At 36.8% G+C, this 21,405-nt stretch overlaps 3 protein-coding genes across 3 annotated transcripts; 2 read left to right on the top strand and 1 right to left on the bottom strand.

Annotated features, from left to right (window-relative positions):
• Positions 1–255: 255 nt before the first annotated feature.
• On the bottom strand, positions 256–4,782 carry txndc15 (thioredoxin domain containing 15). The gene is made up of 6 exons (XM_037687278.1): positions 4,570–4,782; positions 3,545–3,849; positions 3,202–3,345; positions 1,927–2,090; positions 1,561–1,691; positions 256–494 (listed from the first exon to the last, which is right to left on the bottom strand). The coding sequence occupies exons 1-6, from the start codon at positions 4,661–4,663 to the stop codon at positions 298–300; spliced, it is 1,035 nt and encodes a 344-aa protein (XP_037543206.1). The 5' UTR covers positions 4,664–4,782; the 3' UTR covers positions 256–297.
• Positions 4,783–11,279: 6,497 nt separating this feature from the next.
• LOC119419908 (zinc finger protein 664) lies at positions 11,280–13,770 on the top strand. Its single transcript, XM_037687277.1, has 2 exons — positions 11,280–11,624; positions 12,347–13,770. Coding segments are annotated over exons 1-2 (1,281 nt in total). The 5' UTR covers positions 11,280–11,623; the 3' UTR covers positions 13,627–13,770.
• Positions 13,771–17,163: 3,393 nt separating this feature from the next.
• LOC119420822 (zinc finger protein OZF) lies at positions 17,164–20,462 on the top strand. Its single transcript, XM_037688249.1, has 3 exons — positions 17,164–17,399; positions 18,444–19,918; positions 20,457–20,462. Coding segments are annotated over exons 1-3 (1,482 nt in total). The 5' UTR covers positions 17,164–17,398.
• Positions 20,463–21,405: the final 943 nt, after the last annotated feature.

The raw sequence follows: 21,405 nt of genomic DNA, 5'->3' as shown, positions 1-21,405 counted from the left end.
TGAGCTGTTGAGCTTGTGTTGTGATCGAGTGCATGTTCTGATTGTTTCACTTTATATTTTATTCATTTTAACTTCTGCTTGCTTTAACTTAAAAAAAAATAATCATCAGCTTAAACAACTTTCAGCATCATTTAGCTCTCAACATTCACACTGCACTTTTGCTGAATTTTTTTTTCTTTAATTTAAATCACAACATTTCAAATATTTTATTCCATTCAAACACCTAAAAACATAAGTAGATTCAACATAAAAAAAAAAAAATATTCACATCCTTCTTGACATTTGACCCAAGAGTTCTCAGTCCTGATGCTCATGTTCCTGTCCAGGTATGAGCCAACGAATGTTGTCAGCTTTCAGGATGGCGTAGAGCGTGAACCCAGTGATGAAGAGGATGGAGAAGACCAGGAGCCAGTCGATGCCCTTTACTGGGGTGCTAGGGAGAGGTCCCAGGTGGTCTGCGTCTGTCACATTTTTATATGGATCCACTTCAAACCCTGAAAACAAGCAGGGACTTTTAAGTGATACAGTATACAGTACTTTATAAGCCTTCGTTGAGTGGCATGTTTAGTTTTATAGTACTGTATATAAAATTAGCTGGATTTTAGCTTTAGCACAGCTATAACATTTTATATGACGTTAAAACAAAAGGTCAAGTGAGAGGCGTTTAAATGTTGCATCTGTCAGCCACTTTTAACAGCTTCAATTAAAACGTCACTTTTTATGATAAACCTACTGAACATTTTTGTATTCATGCTCAAAGTTTATTCCAGCAACTCAAGAGATAAAGAGCACAAACGTCAGAAAACTAACGCAAAAGGTGACCCAACTAAGAGAATCGTTATTTCTTGAAATGTGTGAATTTAAAACTTGGCACCACAGTGGTGCAGTTAGAGCTGCTGCCGCTCAACGAGAAGGTTGCTGGATTGAATCCTGACCCAGGGACCCTTCGGTTTGCAAGTTTTCTCCACTCCAGATTCCTCCCACAGACTAAAAACATGCATGCTAAGCTAAATGGTAACTAAATTGTTCCTAGGTGTGAGTGAGAGAGTGAATGGTTGTCTCTATAGCTGCTTTGCCATTGATAAAGCGACTCCACTCAGCTCTTCTCGGTTCTTCTCAGGTGGAGGTGATTTACCACCGTGACTTGTTTCCTCGCTCTGTGGGTGGGATTGTAACAGGTTATGGTGTTGGAGCCGCTCTGCCCATTGTGGACTTAATCGCCCTATAATTGGACTTCACTTTCTTTAGCTTATTCCGACACTACTTGTGGGCAGGCCCTTAACTGGTGCGACGTGGTACGGAACAGATGAAAGTTGAGACAGTGGCAAAGTGCAATTTATGTCCCTGTGATGAACTTGCGACCTGTCCAGGATGTACCCCGCCACTCACACAGTGACTGCTGGACATGGGCACCAGCAACAACCACGACCCAGAAAGGAAGAAGCGGGTAAAGATGATGGATGGAATTAAAACTATATTAGCAGAAAATAACCATTCCCTGAGAAAAAAAAGTTAATATACAGTATGTAACAAAGAGTTGTGAGAGAGCTGTTTCCACACCTGTCTGGTTAGTGATGAAGGAGGTGAGCGTCTCCAGAGTTCTGTCTGTGTGGTTGAAGCGAGCCATGGGTTTGACCCCCTGGAACAGCAGGATGTTAGGAACTGCCACTGTCCCAAACCTTGTGGAGAGACTGGGGAAAGAGGCAGAAGAATGACAAACACGTCACTCTCCACTGCACAAGTCTTTTCAGCATCAAGTGTATAGAGAAGCAAGACAAAAATTATTCAAAAGACTTATTAATGAATATGGTATAGTAATCTTGACAAAATAAACTATAATAAACTCTTCAGAATAGTTTTTTTTTTTTTTGCAGTCAGCAAAGTGCAATAAAACCTAACAGTTGTGAGGATGATGTTTGCATGTACCTGCTGTGCTGTGAAGCATCCAGTGCCAGGAAATGCATGCTGGGAAAAACACGAGGCAGGGCATTGAAGTGAGGCGCCAGGTTGGCTGAGAACTGACACCAGGCTGTGAAGAACAACACCATGGAGCACTCTGTGCTGTTAGCATTAAGGAACTCCATCAGGTCCTGAAAGAAGAGAGAAAAAGACGAGCAACTTGTTTAATTCTCGGAATATGAAACAAGAAAGTGTCTTGATTAACGTTTTATTTATATATCTAATAAAATGCCTACAATTCAACTATGTGCTAAACCATATGTAGCAGATTACTGTAAATATTATAATCTCAAGTATGATGGCTTTGTGCAATTAGAAATTAAGGACACCTCATACAGTGCATATTTAACAACCTGTATTTACTCACAGAAACCAGATCCATCTGACTGTGATTGATCCTAAATCAAAAATTATGCACATGCAAAAAAAAAATAAACAATTTAGAACAGTAACAAACAGAACTGAACTCAAAGAAGCTTACTTTGCCCCCTTTCCAACACCCGAGTCTCATTCATATTTTCTTATCATGTTGTAAACTCAAGTTTCATCAAAGACACAATCACTTGTGCTAAAGAAACTGTTCCTAAACATCTAAGTTTTACCATTTTATTTCCATGAAATCTGATGAACTGCGAGGAAGTAATGGCTAACTTTTGAACTGGTCAGTAACGCGAGTTCACAAGTCTAGAAGAATGCGACAAGAAAGTTGATAAAGAAATAAAGTAAATTAAATTGCACTGGGTTTGAACAGAAGGAAAATGTCCAGGTTGTCCAGCAGCCCACGTCTCGACAGAATCTGGTTGTCCACCAAGATGTTTGGTTGTCTGCAACTTTACAATAAAGGCAAAAAATCTCAAGAAAATATAATTTAATAAGTAGATTGCACTATATACAAATGTGCTCAGTCAGCCATCTTGTGGACTGCATGGACTTTCTAAGCTACTGAGTAGCAGAATCTTTCAGGAGCTGCTTGAGTGGATCTTCCTTGTTTTCTTCATCCTCTTCCTTGTCACCAGACTTTGCAAGAGAGGCACTTGCAGCGTATTTAAGGCAGGGATTAAAGCAGAAAATAATATTTTGACTTTTTCTGGAACTAGAGGTTAGCCCAACACAACTCCTCCCCAATACCAAACGAGAGCTTTTTCCTGCATACAGGTCACTTCTCAAAAATAGGTTATCTAAAATGACATAGATCAAGGGGTGCATATTCTCAATAAACAGCTCTGAAGGAAGCACAGGTACCTGCGAAGCATTGAGGACCTGCACAGTGTAGTTCTCCAGTCCTGTGATGTTCCTCTTGTCACAGTTCACCTTGTAAGTCTTGGCAGTTTCTGTGGTATTCTGCTCCCCAGCTGCTGTGTCTACAGGCACCACCTCAAGACTGACCTGTAGGTAAACAAAGAAATCACTGTTTGAGAATACTTCAAATCACAAAACGTTAAACTGCAAAAAAAAAAAAAAAACATACAGCAAATGAAGAAAATGGAAAACTATAGTGGAAGGCCTGAATCAGAATTTCAGTTATCAACAGCATCACTGTGTGTTTTTATGTTTCCGCTTCTAATTATGTTGTTGAGTGAATAACCTGTTGTACTGTTTGTTCCTGCTCCTCCAGAAATGCTTCGTCAGCAGCCGGAGCAGGTGACCCACACTGAGCGCTGCTCTCATCACAAGGAGGGGAGAAGCTGGACTGGAAGTCTTTCACGTCTTTTGGAAACAGGGAAGCGATCTCAAATGGATCAATCGAAGTTTCAGTCCCCATCACAGCATCTGCAATTTCAGCTGTTTTAAACTGCCTTTTTGGTAGAAGGTCCAGATCTTCTGACTCCACAAACTTGGGGGTGTTTTCCAAGTCTGACACTGTGTCCTCCAGTTGCTCATCTGTATTATCTGATCATAAGTAAAGAAAGAAAGAAAAAAAACAAACATCTCAGTAGATCCATCCAGATTTATGGTCGTTCTTGTAACTATTTGACCGACTGCAATCCAGTAAGTGTTTACTTCTTCTGGTACACTTTATGTAAAGCCATCATACCCAGTATTTCAGCTGAGCATGACCATTATGTGAATGTATAGTTTTTTTCTTCATTCGTATAGAAAAGCAGATGAAATTACAAGAAACCTTTTTTTCCCCAGGTGTCCATATTTGTTATTTTGCTATGACATAATGTCATTGACCTTGGAATTTGTTGTGCAAACATTACAACTAAACTGAATAGGTCTTTTATTTCTGCAAAAACTTTGAGCCTTAAAAACAACTTATTTATAATAATGATAGTTTCCACACAAGATAAATGTTAGCTGGGCATTAGTAAACAACAACTGGCCCAGATCACGCGCATTACATTTAATGACGGAAATGTTTCAGCTTATGCTTGTGTACATTTTCCGATTTAAGTAGTTTAAAACGCCAAATCCATGTTGTTGTTTAACATTAGCTGAGCTAATTTGTAAAAAAAGTACTTGGTAAATATTAAATGTTAAATAACATCACGGTGACCTAACCATACATTAAAAACTTTAACTGTAACGTTGGACTCTAAGTCTAAATCCTAATCTTAAAAGTAGCTAAATTTAACTAATAACGCAAGATATGACGTTGTTTCATACCTTCTGTCGCAGACGAGAGACTAAACACAGCAGAACGATGCAAAACAAACAGTAACACAAACAATAGGTGAATTGAACGATTAATTCTTAACATTTTTCCACTAAGACAACCAATCTAACAGAAAACAGTCAACTGAGTATCACGCCATGTAGGAAAATGATGCTATCGTCCCGAAAAAAATGATTGCAGCACCGGGGGAAGATAATAAACAGTACACCGCAAATGTAGCTTCCGGTGACGTAGTTTCCGTTTCCGTTTAGCCCACGCTCTCTAAAAAAGAGCGTAGATGGATACACACAAACATACATAGTGAATACATGTAAAAAGACTTACTTGGGGTAAATTCCAAATTTGACAGACGCTTCAAATGACTAGGAACATATTGGCATTTATTATCTTGGAATTCAATACAATATTGAACTCGTCAGAGCTTTTGTGTTTATCCGTTGATGCTGAAGATGTAAGGGTAATTCATTTTGCTTTAAAATTATTTGAAGACACAAGATCAATAGGCATTTTAATATGTTCACTGGTACAGTTAAACTGAAACAATTTACAAAGTCGATTGAATTTTTTAATGGAAATTCAGCAATATTTGTATGTAATTCAAAGGATGTGTCTTGATACTTTTTACAAATTCCTTAGGAATAAACAGGAAATTAATTTTCATTCATTCAACTTTTATTTAGGCAGGTTAATCCCATTGAGCCTCGAGGACTCATTTACAAGAGAGACCTGATTTCAACAAAGAATAATGGACAATCATAAAAGAGGCATATATATATATATATATATATATATATACTTTTTATTTTTTTAAACAAATTAAAATAAGAGGGCAAATATAACTAGATCATAAGGCGAAGGTAGAAAACTAAAAACAGGAACATGTCTGCATTGGTCTTTGCCAGGAGTCCAACAGATTCTTCAGGTCAAAAGGTCAAGGTCGAGAGCTTCAGATCTTTTTGCAAGATATTCCAGGAAACAGGAGCGGAGTAGGAGAAGGCCCTGTTGTAATTGTAAATTAACAAAAGTTTTAGAGAAAATCTCACACGATTTTTTTAATTTAAATATATTATATAGACAAAATTACTAAATGAATTATAGCTTGTTTTGCATAATTTTATTGTTGTTTTCAAACATTTACACTCCATTCCGGTTGGGGGCGGTAATTTTATATTTTTGCCTCTTTTCCACGAGAAAATTTCCTGGTAAAAGAAAAAAAGAGATTTTTCTCTTCAGGAAAGAAATTCGTGTGAATCTTTTCGTGACCAGAAACGGAGTGAACAACTCGTGATTCATTAAGAAGCGAGAGCACTTAGCCTGGAGGCTAACTTTGGAACAAGACGCGACCAAATCTTCCTTGACACGATGAATGTTGAACAGAAAATATTGAACATTTTCTACACAAACGAAACAAGTAAGTAAAACCAAAGGGCCGTTCTTTTTTAAATTTGGTACGAGCATTAGCGTTTTACGCACATGCTAACACTTTTTAAACTGTAGTTTGTTTTTTTGTTCGTTTGTTTTTTACCTGTTCGAACCAGAACAGGACCGTGAGACATTTAAATATCCCGCTTTTCATTTCCACTTGAACCAGAGAAACACTGAAATGGCCACTGACGCGGCCAGGCGAGAATTTTAGCAGCCATATTGAGAAGTCCTTTGTGTCACTGTACTGTTTACATCTGGAAGCTGCACGTTATTAACTTCCTTTTCTAGCTGTATGCTGCCCTTAAACGCTCGGAACAACACCTGTTATACTTAAGTAAGCACATAAGATGGATAATGTAAAAATAGAAGACACCAGAATATTGTAATGAGCCTCCAAACAAGCCTCAGCAAAACACAGACTTGATCTCCCATTGCTGTAAAAATTAAATTCAGTTCATGTACTACGACAGAGCTTTAGGGCCACGCTAAGAAAAAAAAATTACATTACGAGAAAAAAGTAATGAAATTATGAGAATAAAGTTGTAATATTACAAGAATTAAGTTGTATGAGAATAAAGTCATAATATTATGAGAATAAACTCATAATACATCCTGGGTCTGCTCGCACCTGCTATGGACAGCCTCCAATGCGAGTCACTGTGTTTATGAAGTAGTCCGCAATCACTTTTGGGTCACTGAAATATGCCTCCATCCACATTATGGGACGACTAAAGCTGTCAATGCAGGCTTCAGTTTATCATAAGAATCCATATGCCACAGTGCGTTGAGCACCCTGATATTGTACTGCCCGCATCAACATTCATAATTTTACTGCAGTTGTAAGACTGCGTTTTCGTCTGATAATATTACAACTTTATTCTGGTAATATTATGAGTTTATTCTCATAATATTATGACTTTATTCTTGTATTGTTTCTACTTTATTCTTGTAATACTACAAATTTATGCTTGTATTATTTCAAATTTATTGTGAACAGTAATAGGATCTAAGATATAAACCTAGAAATACGCTAAGAATACACTAAGCACAAATAGTACAAAAACAATACGCCGAACAATAGCAGCATGGCTGCTTCTGTTTGGCTGCAATTCAAGCACTAATTCTGTATGGATAGGTCTCAATCAGTTTTGCACATTGGTACACTGGAACTTTAATTTTGAAAAATGAGTGAAGCAGTAAATCCAGTTTACTCAGTGCCACAACAATATATGATGTGTGTGTAAATGTTAATATTGTCCTTTATTAACATGTGTTTCAGTGTTCCCTGGACAAGATCAACAGATGGTGCTGATAAAAGTAGCTCGTGAAGAATGGAGGCCAGGTGTGGACCAGCAGAACACAGAGTCACCCACCACAAGAGATGAAGAGGAGATACCATGGACTAGTGTGGAGGGAGACCAACTAATCGATCAATCTTTGAGCTGTTCTGAGTGCAGTGAGCAGGAAGTTAACTGGTCTCCTCAGAGTCCTTCAGAAGGAACATCTTCAAGCTGTTTGGGTAAAAGGAAATTTGTTAACGTAAAGAAAAATCGGGAGTCACAGAGGAAAGTCCAGACAAAACCAAAATCTTTCAGTTGTGAACACTGTGGCAAAAAATTTACGGGCAAAGCAAATCTAAACAAGCACAAGAGAGTCCACACCAGAGACAAGTCCTGTGAAACTTGTGGCCAAAGGTTTAGTACAACCTTAAACGCACACCTGAGAATCCACTCTGAGCACAAAAAGTTTCCTTGTGATGTTTGTGGACAAAGTTTTAAGCAAAAGGCACATTTAAACGCACACGTGAGAATCCACACGGGAGAAAAACCATTTCCCTGTGATGTGTGTGGCCAAAGGTTTAGTCATAGTACAACATTAAAAGCACACATAAGAATCCACACAGGAGACAAACCATATCCTTGTAATGTTTGTGGACAAAGATTTGGCCATATGACAAATTTAAATGCCCATGTGAGAATCCACACAGGAGACAAACCATTCTCATGTGAAGTTTGTGGACAAAGGTTTAGCCAAAAGGCGCATTTAAACTCGCACACAAAAATCCACACAGGAGACAAACCATTCTCATGTGAGGTTTGTGGACAAAAGTTTAGACAAAAATCATATTTAAAGTCACACATGAGAATCCACACAGGAGACAAACCGTTTTCCTGTGATGTTTGTGGTCAAAGGTTTAGCCAGAAGTCAAATTTAAACAAACACATGAGAATCCACGCAAAGCAGTCTAGCTGTAAAAATGTTTAAACAGTTCCTGGAGACCCACTTGAGAGGTCACAGGACTGAAAGTGCTCAATTCCAAGGTTTGTAGCGTGGGAATTTGTGGTCAGTTACCACAAATACTGTCCTAATCTGTATGTGGTGTGTTCTGAATGTTGTGTACAATTTTTTTTATTTATTTATACTTTTCTGTGTTCAAAATTGCCTTTCTGGGATAATGATTGACTTTTTTTACAGTTTTTATGTGTACACTTTTATTTCTCATATCTTTTGTTTTACTATTCACATTTTGTTCTTAAAAACGTCTCAAATAAACAAACCTCTTCAGTTGTGTGAGACAGTAGTTCCAGTTTTTTTATGAATTAATACAAACTGAAAGGTCCAACTGTGTTGCTGCTGCTTGAAACTACACATTGAAAAGATTTAGTATATAAAAACATTGTCATCCAAATAAACATAAAATTTGAAAAATAAAGTAAATGTCTATCAATACTTTTGAGTGCACTGATGATTTTGAAGACATTAAATTTAGTTGTTTCAATATTTTCAAGGAAATCAACAAATTTCCTTAAAAAATACAAAACTGGCTTCAGTGATGTAAAGGTACTGAGCTAGAATTTATTAGCTGAGAGGCATTCACAACATGTACTTCAAGCCTCAACAGATTACGTGAAACCAAATGATTTATTTGTCATAAAATTGTGCATAATGTCATTTTCAAGTTTTAGCCAAACCAACTACAACGTGTTTTCAGCATAGTCTAAATGTTTGGTGGGTAAAATGCATTCCTTCAAAGACTGCTAGGCTTTTATGAAATATTTTTTAATTTAAAAAAATTATACATTTAGGCATTTTTATGTCTTACACTACCTGTATATCCAGATAAATTTATTTAAAAAAAAGAAGTATTTTTACATTTTATTTTTCTCTTAACTTTCTGAAATGAGATTAGTGTTTTTATCCCATATTGGAGCTTACCCTTAATTCAAAAAGAAAAGAGGTTTAAGTTCAAAGTCCCAACAACAAACAAACTTCAAGTGATGATGTGGGAATCCATAGGTGTCACATCAACTACATATATGTATATGTAAAGGGCACATGTCCTCCTCACATTTAAAAAATATTTGTTTGGATGTTTGACTGAGTTACAGCTGCTTCTGTGCAAGTTGATTGGCAGTGGTCGCCATGTTGATTGGGGCCGACTTCAAAAGATGAATGAACAAATTGCACTTTGTGAACAAAGTTTCATAACTTCTCCCCCACCATAACTCTCAGTACTGGCTCCCCTCAGGGCTGTGTGTTGAGCCCACTCCTATTCACTCTTCACGACTGTGCACCTACCCATCCAGGCTGTCATACTGTAACGTTTGCAGACAATGCGGTGGTTGGATGCATCACAAACGATGACGAGTCCAGATACAGGCAGGAGGTGGAACACCTCGAGAGCTGGTGCATGAAGAACAACCTCCACATCAATGTGAATAAGATGAAGGAGATGATTGTGGATTTCAGAAAGAGCAAACAGAGTTACCTTCGTCCCCAAACAGGAGGATCTGCGGTGGAAGTACTTGGGTGAGCACCTGAATGACAACCTCAGCTGGAGCAACAACACTAACATTCTGATCAAGAAAGCACAGCAAAGATTTCCTCAGACGGCTGAGGTGAGCTGGACTGGGAAGCTTAGTCCTCACTTCCTTCTACAGGTGTGCAGTGGAGAGCATCCTGTGCTCCAGCATCAACGTGTGGCTCAGGGGCTGCACAGCTGGAGAAAGAAGCTCTGCAGAGAGTGGTGAAGGCTGCACAGAAGGCTGTCAGAGTCAGTCTCTCCACCAGACATCTACACTTCCAGATGCAGGAATAGGGCCACCTGCATCGTGCAAAATGCTAACAAAAACAGGAACCTGCTAGCTAAGACCCAGAAGAAGCAAAATGTTAGAAAACAGCAGGAAAATCAAGGTTAGAGTCCGAAGTAACTGTTGAACAAATTCAACAAAAAAATCCATCAAATTGTTAATTGCCCACCAAAATTTAACACAAGAAGAGGATGAATATAAAAATCTGTTCTGCATCAAATTACAAAATAATTCAAAAGAGCATAATATAAGGAAATGTGAACATGATGGGAGAGCTAATAAATAAATGGTATTATCAGAGTCAGAGTTTCTTTATTGTCATTCGCACCTCATGTGGTACATGTGGTGGAGCGAAATTATGTACACAGGGTCCCAGTTACATCCAACAATAAAATGTATAAGAAAAACAGTAATAACATCTAAGATATGAACTAAGAAAAACATCAACTAAATATACACTAAGCACTCATAACATAAAACATTGAACATCAGCACAAACATGAACATGAGTCTGTGTGAGCAGATGTGCACGCATGAACACATCAACATTAAAACAGATCAGCAGCAACATGAAACAGATCAGCAGCAACATGATATGGTTTTTCACAGTGATTATTCTAGTTAGAGATTCATAAGTCTAACAGCCTCAGGGTAGAAGCTGTTCCTCAGTCTAGTGGTTCTACACTTAATGCTCCTTAACCTCCTTCCTGAGGGGAGTGGGGCAAAAAGTGTGTGTGCTGGGTGAGTGGGGTCCTTCATGATGCAGCTGGAGACCACTTCCACCGCAGATCCTCTTATGTTCAGGGGGGTGTAGGTGTTTTTGTTCCTTCTGAAGTCCACAATCATCTCCTTTGTCTTCTTCACATTGATGTGAAGGTTATTCTCTCTGCACCAGCTCTCCAGGTGTTCCAATTATGACAGAAATATTAGAGAAGTCTGAAGAGAATTTAAAAAGATTAAAGAAAACTTTAGCATGTTAGACACACAACAGAAGAATACTGGATAAAACATACAAATGATAACTACTTTTTAAACAAAACTGATTAATAGAATTTGACTTTCTATTTTATAAATACACAAAGTTTAGATAAGAAACCATAAGACACACTCCGTACCACGTGGTGGCGGTGTAGCACCAAACAGTTGTTTACAAACCGGAAATAAATACAGAAATAACTACACGAAGAAGAGTCTGAGCTGGAAAAAATTCAGAAAAGAAGTAGCCATGAAAGCTAACAACAACAAATATTAAATCATGTCATCTGGACAAGTTTCTTTAGGGGAGAAACGTCTCATCTTTCATCGGAAAGACTTCTTCAGTCTGAGGCCTGCTAACCCATGAAAGCTAACCTTTAGGTGGCCAGGAACGAGCGGACATATCGTGATTTGACACCCGCTGTTAGCCTGTTAGCGTATTAGCCTGTTAGCCCTAATTTTTGAAGAAACAGGACTGATCCTCTCATTTGTACCACAGGCTGAGTGGACATCACTCAACCCTGAGCATTTTCAACACTTTTCAGCTCACACAAGTAAGTAAAACCAAAAAGTCGTTATTCTTGGAGGTTTCTAAGCAGACCACTGCTAAGAGCTCAACTACTGTACATCGATACATGTAGAAGTCTGCTTTTAAGCTGTTTAGGTGGCCCCCACTTTCCGACTGCGGTCAAGTCCATTGTCTCCTTTTATAGTACAGTTTTTGCCAATATAATAATTTCAGCTATCCTAAAGACCATTAGTCTTGTCAATCAGCAATGTAGCTGTTACCTCAAGCATAATTCGTGCAATGCAATTTTTTTATTAACGTGTTTTATAATTTTCGCTCTACATGACAAGTACTTTTAAATCTAGATTTTTTTTTAAAGTAGCTTAAAGGAATACACTTGAGACATTTGCTCGCTTAACAGTCATAACATTACATTTAGATGTTTCAAATTTGCAAATATCTTTTAAATGTTTTATCTGCGTGATAAAGATGTTATGAAAATCCAGCATTCATGTTCAGACAAGTTCAGTTGAATTACAATTTCAGACACAACAATAACCAGCGAAACATATAAACACAAATATCTGTGAAGACATTTTGTCCATCAATGAATGAAGAACAAAATGGGATACGATTTTATCTTAAAACGAGTAAAATGAAAATAACTAGTACAAAATGCAGTCATATATTTTTTTTTTCTTTACAGGAAAATATACCACAATTAACATAATAAAAATCGATTTATTGTATTATTTACATGTGTTTCAGTGTTCCCTGCACAAGTTCAACAGTTGGTTCTGATTAAAGTAGAAACTCCTGATGTGGACCAGCAGGACCCGGCGTTACTCAACATAAAAGAGGAAGATGATGAACCCTGGACCAGTCTGGAGGAAGGGGATCAACTCAGTGTGAAAGAGGAAACTGATGTCCCCATATTTTCAGTCACTCCGTTTCCTTTGAAAAGTGAGGATGATGAAGAGAAGCCTTCATTCTCACACCTTCATCAGCACCAAGTAGAAGACAAAAATATTCCAACCAGCAGCTCGGCTAATTGGATGGATGCAGCAGCTGTTGGAGAGGATTGTGGAGGTGGAGAAACTCCCTGGAACTCAAATGTAAAGATTCACAAAGATGATTTCAGTCCTTCAGAAACTGACGTCAGTGAGGATGATGAGGATGGGGACTTGTCAGACTCTGGGCCAAAAGTTGAAGACACTAACAAAGACTGGAAGGAGAGCAGATCTGCTTCTGGCATAGATACCGTCAGCAAATCTTTGAGCTGTTCTGTGCGCAGAGAGCAGTATGTCAACAACCAGTCTCTTCAGAGTCACATGACATGTCATTCAGACGTAAGGCCTTCAAGCTTTAATAAGAAATGTGTTGAAATTAATAAAAATGTGGAGTCGCACAGAAAAGTGCAGGCAAAACCAAGAATGTTTAGTTGTGATGTCTGTGGGAAAAGTTTTGCTTATAAATCAAAAATAAATGCACATGTGAGAAGCCACACGGGAGATAAACCATTTCCTTGTGATGTGTGTGGCCAAAGGTTTAGTTATAGTACAAGTTTAAAGGCACACATGAGAATCCACACAGGAGACAAACCATATCTCTGTAACGTTTGTGGACAAAGATTTAGCCATATGACAAATTTAAATGCCCATGTGAGAATCCACACAGGAGACAAACCATTCTCATGTGAATTTTGTGGACAAAGATTTAGCCAAAAGGGACAATTAAACTTGCACACAAAAATCCACACAGGAGACAAACCATTTTCATGTGAGGTTTGTGGACAAACGTTTAGACAAAAATCATATTTAAACTCACACATGAGAATCCACACAGGAGACAAACCGTTTTCCTGTGATGTTTGTGGTCAAAGGTTTAGCCAGAAGTCAAATTTAAATAAACACATGAGAATCCACACAGGAGACAAACTCTTTTCCTGTGATGATTGTGGACAAAGCTTTAGCCAGAAGTCAAATTTAAGCAAACACATGAGAATCCACACAAAGGAAAAAAATGAGTCTAGCTGTAAAAATGTTTAAACAGTTCCTGGAGACCCACTTTTCATTCAACCTTTATACACGTTAGCCTCATTGAGCCATGAGGAATCATTTACATGAGACCTGTTGGACCACTTGAGAGGTCACAGGACTGAAAGTTCACGGTTAGTTCCAAGGTTTGTAGCGTGGAAATTTGTGATCATTTACCACAAATACTGTACTAATTTTTATGTGTTGTGTTCTGAATGTTGTGTACAATTTTTTTATTTATTTATACTTGTCTGTATACAAAATTTCCTTTCAGGGATAATGATTTACTTTTGCTGTTACAGTTTTTATGTACACATTTATTTTTCTCATATCTTTTGTTTTACAATTCACATTTTGTTCTTAAAAACGTCTCAAATAAACAAACCTCTTCAGTTGTGTTAGACAGTAGTTCCAGCTTTTTATGAACAAATACAAACTGAAAGGTCCAACTGTGTTGCTGCTGCTTGAAACTACACATTGAAAAGATTTAGAGTACTTTACATTAAGGCTCCCCTTATAGATGGCTAATAAATAGTTTATAGATACATTAATTCCTCTATAAACACTTTATAAATCATTAATAACTGTTTATTATGCATTAATTAAGGGTGACAGTGAGACAAAACTGACCAGTTTGTTGCCAAATAGTGAGCCAAATCTTTTCACCTATATATTTCATCTAGAGTTGTTATATTAAACATTTCAGACTAAGTTACTACCTTAAGCACAATAAGCATTTGTAAACCTATTTCTTTTGCATATAGTACTTTTTATCACTGCATTATAAGTATCTACAACTCATGTCCTAAAAAAAAACTACAAATGCTTATTGTGCTTACAAAGTAGTAACTTGGTCTGAAATGTTTAATATATACAGTAGGTGGCATATTTGGTTCACTATTTGGCAAGAAACTGGTCAGTTTTGTCTTCTGTCACCTCTAATTAACGCGTAATAAACAATTATTAATGATTTATAAAGTGTTTATAGAATAATTAATTAATAATGTATCTATAAACTATTAGCCATCTATAAGGGAAAACTTATTGTAAAGTGGTGCAAGATTTGGTATATTAAAACATTTTCATCCAACTACAGCAAATTTGAAAAATAAAGTGAATGTGTATCAATACTTTTGAGTGCAAGGATGATTTTGAAGTCATTAAATTTAGTTATATTAATAGATTTTCAAGGAAATCAGCAAATTTCCTTAGAAAATACATAACTGGCTATACTTCAGAGACTTGACGTAAAGTTAAAATTTGTTAGCTGAAAGGCATTCACAACATATACTTCAAGCCTCAACAGATTATGTGAGATCAAATGATTTATTTGTCATAAAATTGTGCATAATGTCATTTTCAAGGTTTAGCCAAAATGGCTGCAACTCCAGTTTTCAACAGTCTAAACATGTTTGGCCAGTGAAATGCATTCCTTAAAGGATTGCCAAACTTTTATAAAAAAAAGGTTTTATTTTGTTAAAAAAAAAAAATGGAGTAATTTTTATGTCTTGCACTATATCCAGATAAATTTATTTAAAAAAAAGAAAGTATTTTTACATTTTATTCTTTCTCTTAACTTGCTGAAACAAGAGGTTAGTGTTTTTATCTCATATTTGAGCTTAACATGAACTCAAAAAGAAGAGGTTTAAGTTCAAAGTCCCCAATATCAAACAGATTTCATGTGATGATGTAGGAATCCATAGGCGTAGCGTCAATTATATGTGATGGGGGCGTGTCCCCCTCACATTAAAAAAATATTTGTTTGGATATTTGACGGAGTTACAGCTGTTTTTGTGCAAGATGATTGGCAGTGGCCTCCATGTTGACTGGGGCTGGCTTCAAAAGTTAAATCAGATGTAGATGTAAAAGGAGCATGTTTAAATTGTAACATTAGCAAAAATACCTAAAAATGAAGAATAAGTTTGAACTTGGGTTACAAAAGTTCAAATGTGCAGAAAAGCAGTAATTAGCTAAAATAAAGTTAAAAGTAGTGTGAATAATAGGAGGGCGTGGTGGTACAGAGGTTAGAGAAGGTGTGCCTGTGATTGGAAGGTTGCCGGTTTGACTCCACGGATCGACAACATCCAAATGTGGGTGGAAAAGGCCTCCACCCTCATTTTCCCCACTCTGGGCCCTTGAGCAAGGCCCTTAACCCCCACCATCTTCAAAATGAGTCCTTGACTCAATGAGACTACCTATATAAACAAAGTTTAAATACATTTAACAAAAGGCACAAGTAGAAAACAAGCTAGTGTAAAGCAAAAATACAAATGTTAGCTAAGAGCCAGAAGTAGGGCAGCTGTGGCTGAGTGGTGAGAGCAGTCGTCCTCAAATGCAAGAGTTGGGGGTTTGATTCCTGCAACAGTCACATACCGACTTGTCCCTGGCCAAGATACTAAACCCCTCATTGCCTCCGATGTGTGTCCCATCATTGTATGAATGTGATGAATGATTATTCTTGTATAGATATAGTAGAGTGTTGTATGAATGGGTGAGGGCACAGATTGTGTTGTAAAGCACTTTGAGTATCTTAATAAGATAGGTGCTATATTACAGTGGCCGACAGGTGCAAAGGCCACAGTAATGTACAAGTATAGTCCATTTACCATTTAGGAAAATATTAGCAAGTACTGTAACAGGAAAAAACTACATTACAACGATAAGTAGTGAATATATATAAGAAATAAAGAAAAGACAATTCATAAGTAGCAAAATGCTAACAAAAAAGCAAGAAAATTAGCAGTGTAACCCTTTCACCACCTAGCAGGACAATGCTCGCTAAGACCCAGAAGAAGAAGAAGAAGAAGAAGAATGTTGGTCAGAAGTAGCTGATGAACAACTTAGCTGCCTTTTTATTGTTTTAAACATTAACATTGTTAAAAATCCCTTATTATATGTAGGAAATGAGAAAGACAAATGTTCTAAAGTTATTTTGGGATGTTTTGGGGAAGAAAACTTAGCAGAAAGAATATACTTTGTTTTAGCAAATAGTTAGAAATTGTCATTCACATCAAATTCACCACAATGGTGATGCCAACCACAAATTAGCACAAGAAGAGGATGAATAAAAAAACTGTTCTGCATCAAAATAGCAAAAAATATAAAAAGAGCATAACACGACGGGGGAACTGAAACATAAATAAATGGTATATGAAATATTAGGACGAGAAATCTGAAGAAGAGAATTTGAAAAAATAAAGAAAAGTTTAGCATGGTAGACACACTACAGAAGAACTTATGGATCAAACACATACAAATAATAACTAGATTTTTTTTAAAGCAAAACTGATTATTAGAATTTGCCTCTGTATTTTATAAATACTGTACACGAAGTTTAGATAAGAACTCATCAGCCACACTCCGTACCACCTGGTGGCAGTGTTGCATCAAACAGTTGTTTGCTAACCGCAAATAAATACCACACGAAGAAGAGTGAGCAGCGAAGGCTTCCATGAAAGCTAACAACAACAAAGCTTAAATCATGTCATCTGGACAAGTTTCTTTAAGAGAGAAACGTTTCGTCTTTCATCCGAAAGACTTCTTCAGTCTGAGAACTAACTCATGAACGCTAACCTTTTGGTAGCCAGGAACAAGCGGACAACTCATGTTATCCCAGACCCGCTGTGTTAGCCTATTAGCAAGTTAGCACATTAACCTATTAGCATATTAGCCTGTTAGCCCTTATTTTGAAGAAACAAGACCAAATCCTTTCACCTGCACCACAGAATGAGTGAACATCACCGAACCCTGAGCATTTTCAGCATTTTCTACAGCAACTAACACAAGTAGGTAAAACTAAAGAGTCGTTCTTGGAAAGATTAAACACATTTCTAAGCAGACAACTGCTAAAATTATCTCAACTACATCGATATAAACATGTAGAAGTCTGCTTTTGCGCTGTTTAGGGGGCCGCCATAAAAAATAATCCATTGTCATTCTTTTATGGTACTTTTTTGCCAATATAATAATTACAGCTATCCTAAAGACTTAATCTTGTCAACCATAAATTTATCTGTTACCTCAAGCATAAATCTTGCTGTGTATTTTTTTTTATAATGTGTATTATAATTTTAGCTCTATGACAAGTGCTTTTTTAAAATCTAGATTGGTTTTTAAAAGTAGCTTTAATTAGAAGAAATAAACTGTGAGTAGTAAACAGCCATCAGTGTGCTAATGATCCATTGTTAGGCTGATGGTCCTTCTTGAGCATGTGATCAGCTGGTTTTGGTTGTCAGCAGCAAACTGGTTGATCCACTCTAAGAAGGTGCTATTTAAGAGACTGAGCTGAAAACAGCACCTCAGACTGAGGAAGTCTCTCGGATGAGAGACAAAACGTTTCTAGATTTTTTTGCTTTGTTTTGTTTTTTGTTTTTTTGAATGTCCAGAGGACCAGATTGAACTTTTTTGGATTTTTCTACCTGGATTATTGAGCATGCATCAGGATAAGAAATAAACTTCAGACATTTACACTCTTAACAGTCATAACTTTACTTTTAGATGTTTAAAATAAATATTTTTGAAAGTATCTCATAAATGTTTTATCTGTGTGAAAATATGTTATAAAAATCCAGCATTGGTGTTCAGACAAGTTCAGCTGAATTACAATTTTGGACACAATTAAATCAATAACCATCGAAACATAAATATCTGTAAAGATATTTTGTGCATCAATGAAGAACAAAATGGGATGCCATTTTATCTTAAAACAGGTGAAATGAAAATAACTAGTACAAAATGCAGTCATATATTTTTTTGTTTTCTTTACAGGAAAATATACCACAATTAACATAATAAAAATTGATTTAATGTATTATTTACATGTGTTTCAGTGTTCCCTGCACAAGTTCAACAGTTGGTTCTGATTAAAGTAAAATCTCCTGACGAGTGGAGGCCTGATGTGGACCAGCAGGACCCGGGGTTACTCAACATAAAAGAGGAAGATGATGAACCCTGGACCAGTCTGGAGGAAGGGGATCAACTCAGTGTGAAAGAGGAAACTGATGTCCCCATATTTCCAGTCACTCCATTTCCTTTGAAAATTGAGGATGATGAAGAGAAGCCTTCATTCTCACACCTTCATCAGCACCAAGTAGAAGACAAAAGTATTCCAACCAGTAGCTCAGCTGATGGAGAGAATTGTGGAGGAGAAACTCCACTGAACCCAAATCTAAAGACACGCAAAGATGATTCCATTTCTTCAGAAACTGAAGTCAGTGAGGATGATGAGGACTTGTCAGATTCCGGACCAAATGTTGAAGACACTAACAAAGACTGGAAGGAGAGCAGATTTCCTGATTCTGGTATAGATACTGTCAACAAATATTTGAGCTGCTCTGTGCGCAGAGACCAGTTGATCAACAACCAGTCTTTTCAGAGTCAAATGACATGTCATTCAGACGTAAGGCCTTCAAGCTGTTTATTTAATAAGAAATGCGTTGAAATGAAAAAAAATGTGGAGTCACACGGAAAAGTGCGGACAAAACCAAGATTTAGTTGTGATAACTGTGAAAAAAGTTTTGCTTACAAGTCACAAATAAATAGACACATGAGAACCCACACTGGAGATAAACCATTTCCCTGTGATGTTTGTGCGGAAACGTTTAGGCAAAAGGCACATTTAAAGTCACACATGAAAATCCATACTGAAGAAAAAACATTTCCTTGTGATGATTGTGGCCAAAGATTTACCCGAATAATACAATTAAAAAGACACATGAAAATCCACACAGGTGACAAACCATTTGTTTGTGGTGTTTGTGGACAAAGATGTATCCAAATGTCTCATTTAACCATACACTTGAGGATTCACACCGGAGACAAACCCTTTCATTGTGATGTTTGTGGACAAAGATTTAACAAAAAGGTAGCTTTATACACACACACAAGAATTCACACAGGAGACAAACCGTTTCTGTGTGATGTTTGTGGGAAAAAATTTAATGAAAAGTCATCTTTAATCAAACACATAAGAGTTCACACGGGAGACAAACCGTTTATGTGTGATGTTTGTGGAAAAAAATTTCACGACAAGGCATCTTTAAACAAACACGCAAAATTTCACACTGGAGTCAGATCGTTTCTTTGTGATGTTTGTGGACGAAAATTCAGCACAAAGTCAAATTTAAAAAGTCACAAGAGATTCCACACAAGAGACCAGCCGTTTTCATGCGACATTTGTGGACGAAAATTTAGCAATAAATCAAATTTAAACAAACACATAAGAATTCACACTGGAGACAAACCGTTTATTTGTGATGTTTGTGGAAAGAATTTTCACGAAAAGGCATCTTTGAACAAACACACAGTAATTCACACTGGAGACAAATCGTTTCTTTGTGATGTTTGTGGGCTAAAATTCAGCAAAAAGGCTAGTTTAAATAATCACAGGAGAATCCACAAAAGAGACCGGCTGTTATCATGTGACATTTGTGGACGAAAATATAGCAGTAAGTCAAATTTAAACAAACACATAAAGCTGCACAAGAGCTGAACCATTTCCTTGTGATATTTGTGGAAAAAGGTCAAGCAAAAGGCACATTTACTGTATACTCGCATGAAAATCCACACGGGAGAAAAAACGCTTTGACGTTTGTAGACAAAATGCTTATAAAAAAATCAGATTTACGCAAACATGTCAGCATTCTCAGAGAAAAAAACAGATTCACTGTAAAAATATTGAAACAATTTAGAGACCCACGTAAGAGGTTACAGACCTGAAAGTGCATTCCCAAGGTTTGTTGTGTGGAAGTTCATGGTGTTTCCACATTTATTGACTTCATTTGTTTGATGTATTTATTGTACAAGTTTTTCATTCATTCTTAATGTCTTCCTCTGCCTTTAAGGGATAACGGTTGACGTTGACTTGGATTTGACTGAGTTTGTGTATATATCAGATTTTTCTCATCTTTTGCAAAACAATTCAGTTTTATGTTTAAAAACACAACTCATAATAAACCACAGACCTCTTTAGTTGTAATAACAGGTAGTTCCAGCTGTTATATGAAAAATTACTGATTACACTATAACCCATATTGTGTCAAAAAAAAAAAAACCTTGTTACTCAGACTAAAACTGAAAGTGTAATCACAAGACTCAGAATGTGTTTGTAGAATAAATGTTTGGATGAAAATGTCTTATTTTATTAACATTTCTTCTCCCCTTCTTTAGTGTCCAGCCTCTTGTACAACTCATGCACCCATTTTACCTTTACTTCCTCCCTTATGCTGCATTATTTAAATATTCCTAACTATTCACTACTGACTGATCACAACAATTAGGTGCAAAGTCTAGTGTGGCTGTTGACAGTAAATGTAAATGGACTGTACTCAAAGCGCTTTACACAACAATCTGTGTGCTCATCTACCCATTCATACAGCACTTTACTAAATCTCTACAAAGCTAATTGAACAAATCATTCTAGAGACTAATCAGAGCTTTTATCACATTCATACACCGATGGGACACACATCGGAGGCGATGAGGGGTTCAGAGTCTTGCCCAGGGACACTTCGGCATGTGACTGCTGGTGGATTTGAACCCCCAACTCTTGCATTGGAAGACGACTGCTCTAACCACTCAGCCACAGATGTATGTATGTATGTATGTACCCCCATTTGTTCAGAAAGAATCACTGATTTTAGTAAGCATTTAAAAAAGGTAAGTTTATTTGAACAAATCATAAACGCACTGTGGAAGAGTTCAGCTTAAAGTATTTTACAAGAAACATTTTAAGAAAGACGTTTTTCTCACCACTTTAGTTTTTTTAGCCTCAAACAAACTTGTGTGAAATAT

The sequence above is a fragment of the Nematolebias whitei genome, chromosome 14 (assembly GCF_014905685.2).
Source record: "Nematolebias whitei isolate Nwh7 chromosome 14, NemWhi1, whole genome shotgun sequence".
In the NCBI taxonomy this organism is placed as follows: domain Eukaryota; kingdom Metazoa; phylum Chordata; class Actinopteri; order Cyprinodontiformes; family Rivulidae; genus Nematolebias; species Nematolebias whitei.
Note: the sequence above shows the minus strand (reverse complement) of the source record. Positions and strands in the feature narration are given on the sequence as shown.

Excerpts from the sequence above, each read along its gene's own strand:
- txndc15 (XM_037687278.1), bottom strand. The coding sequence starts at position 4,663 with ATGTTAAGAATTAATCGTTCAATTCACCTATTGTTTGTGTTACTGTTT. Across the intron at positions 2,091-3,201 it reads AGGTCCTCAATGCTTCGCAG|GACCTGATGGAGTTCCTTAA; the intron begins GTACCTGTGCTT and ends CTCTTCTTTCAG. Across the intron at positions 1,692-1,926 it reads GATGCTTCACAGCACAGCAG|TCTCTCCACAAGGTTTGGGA; the intron begins GTACATGCAAAC and ends CTCTTTCCCCAG.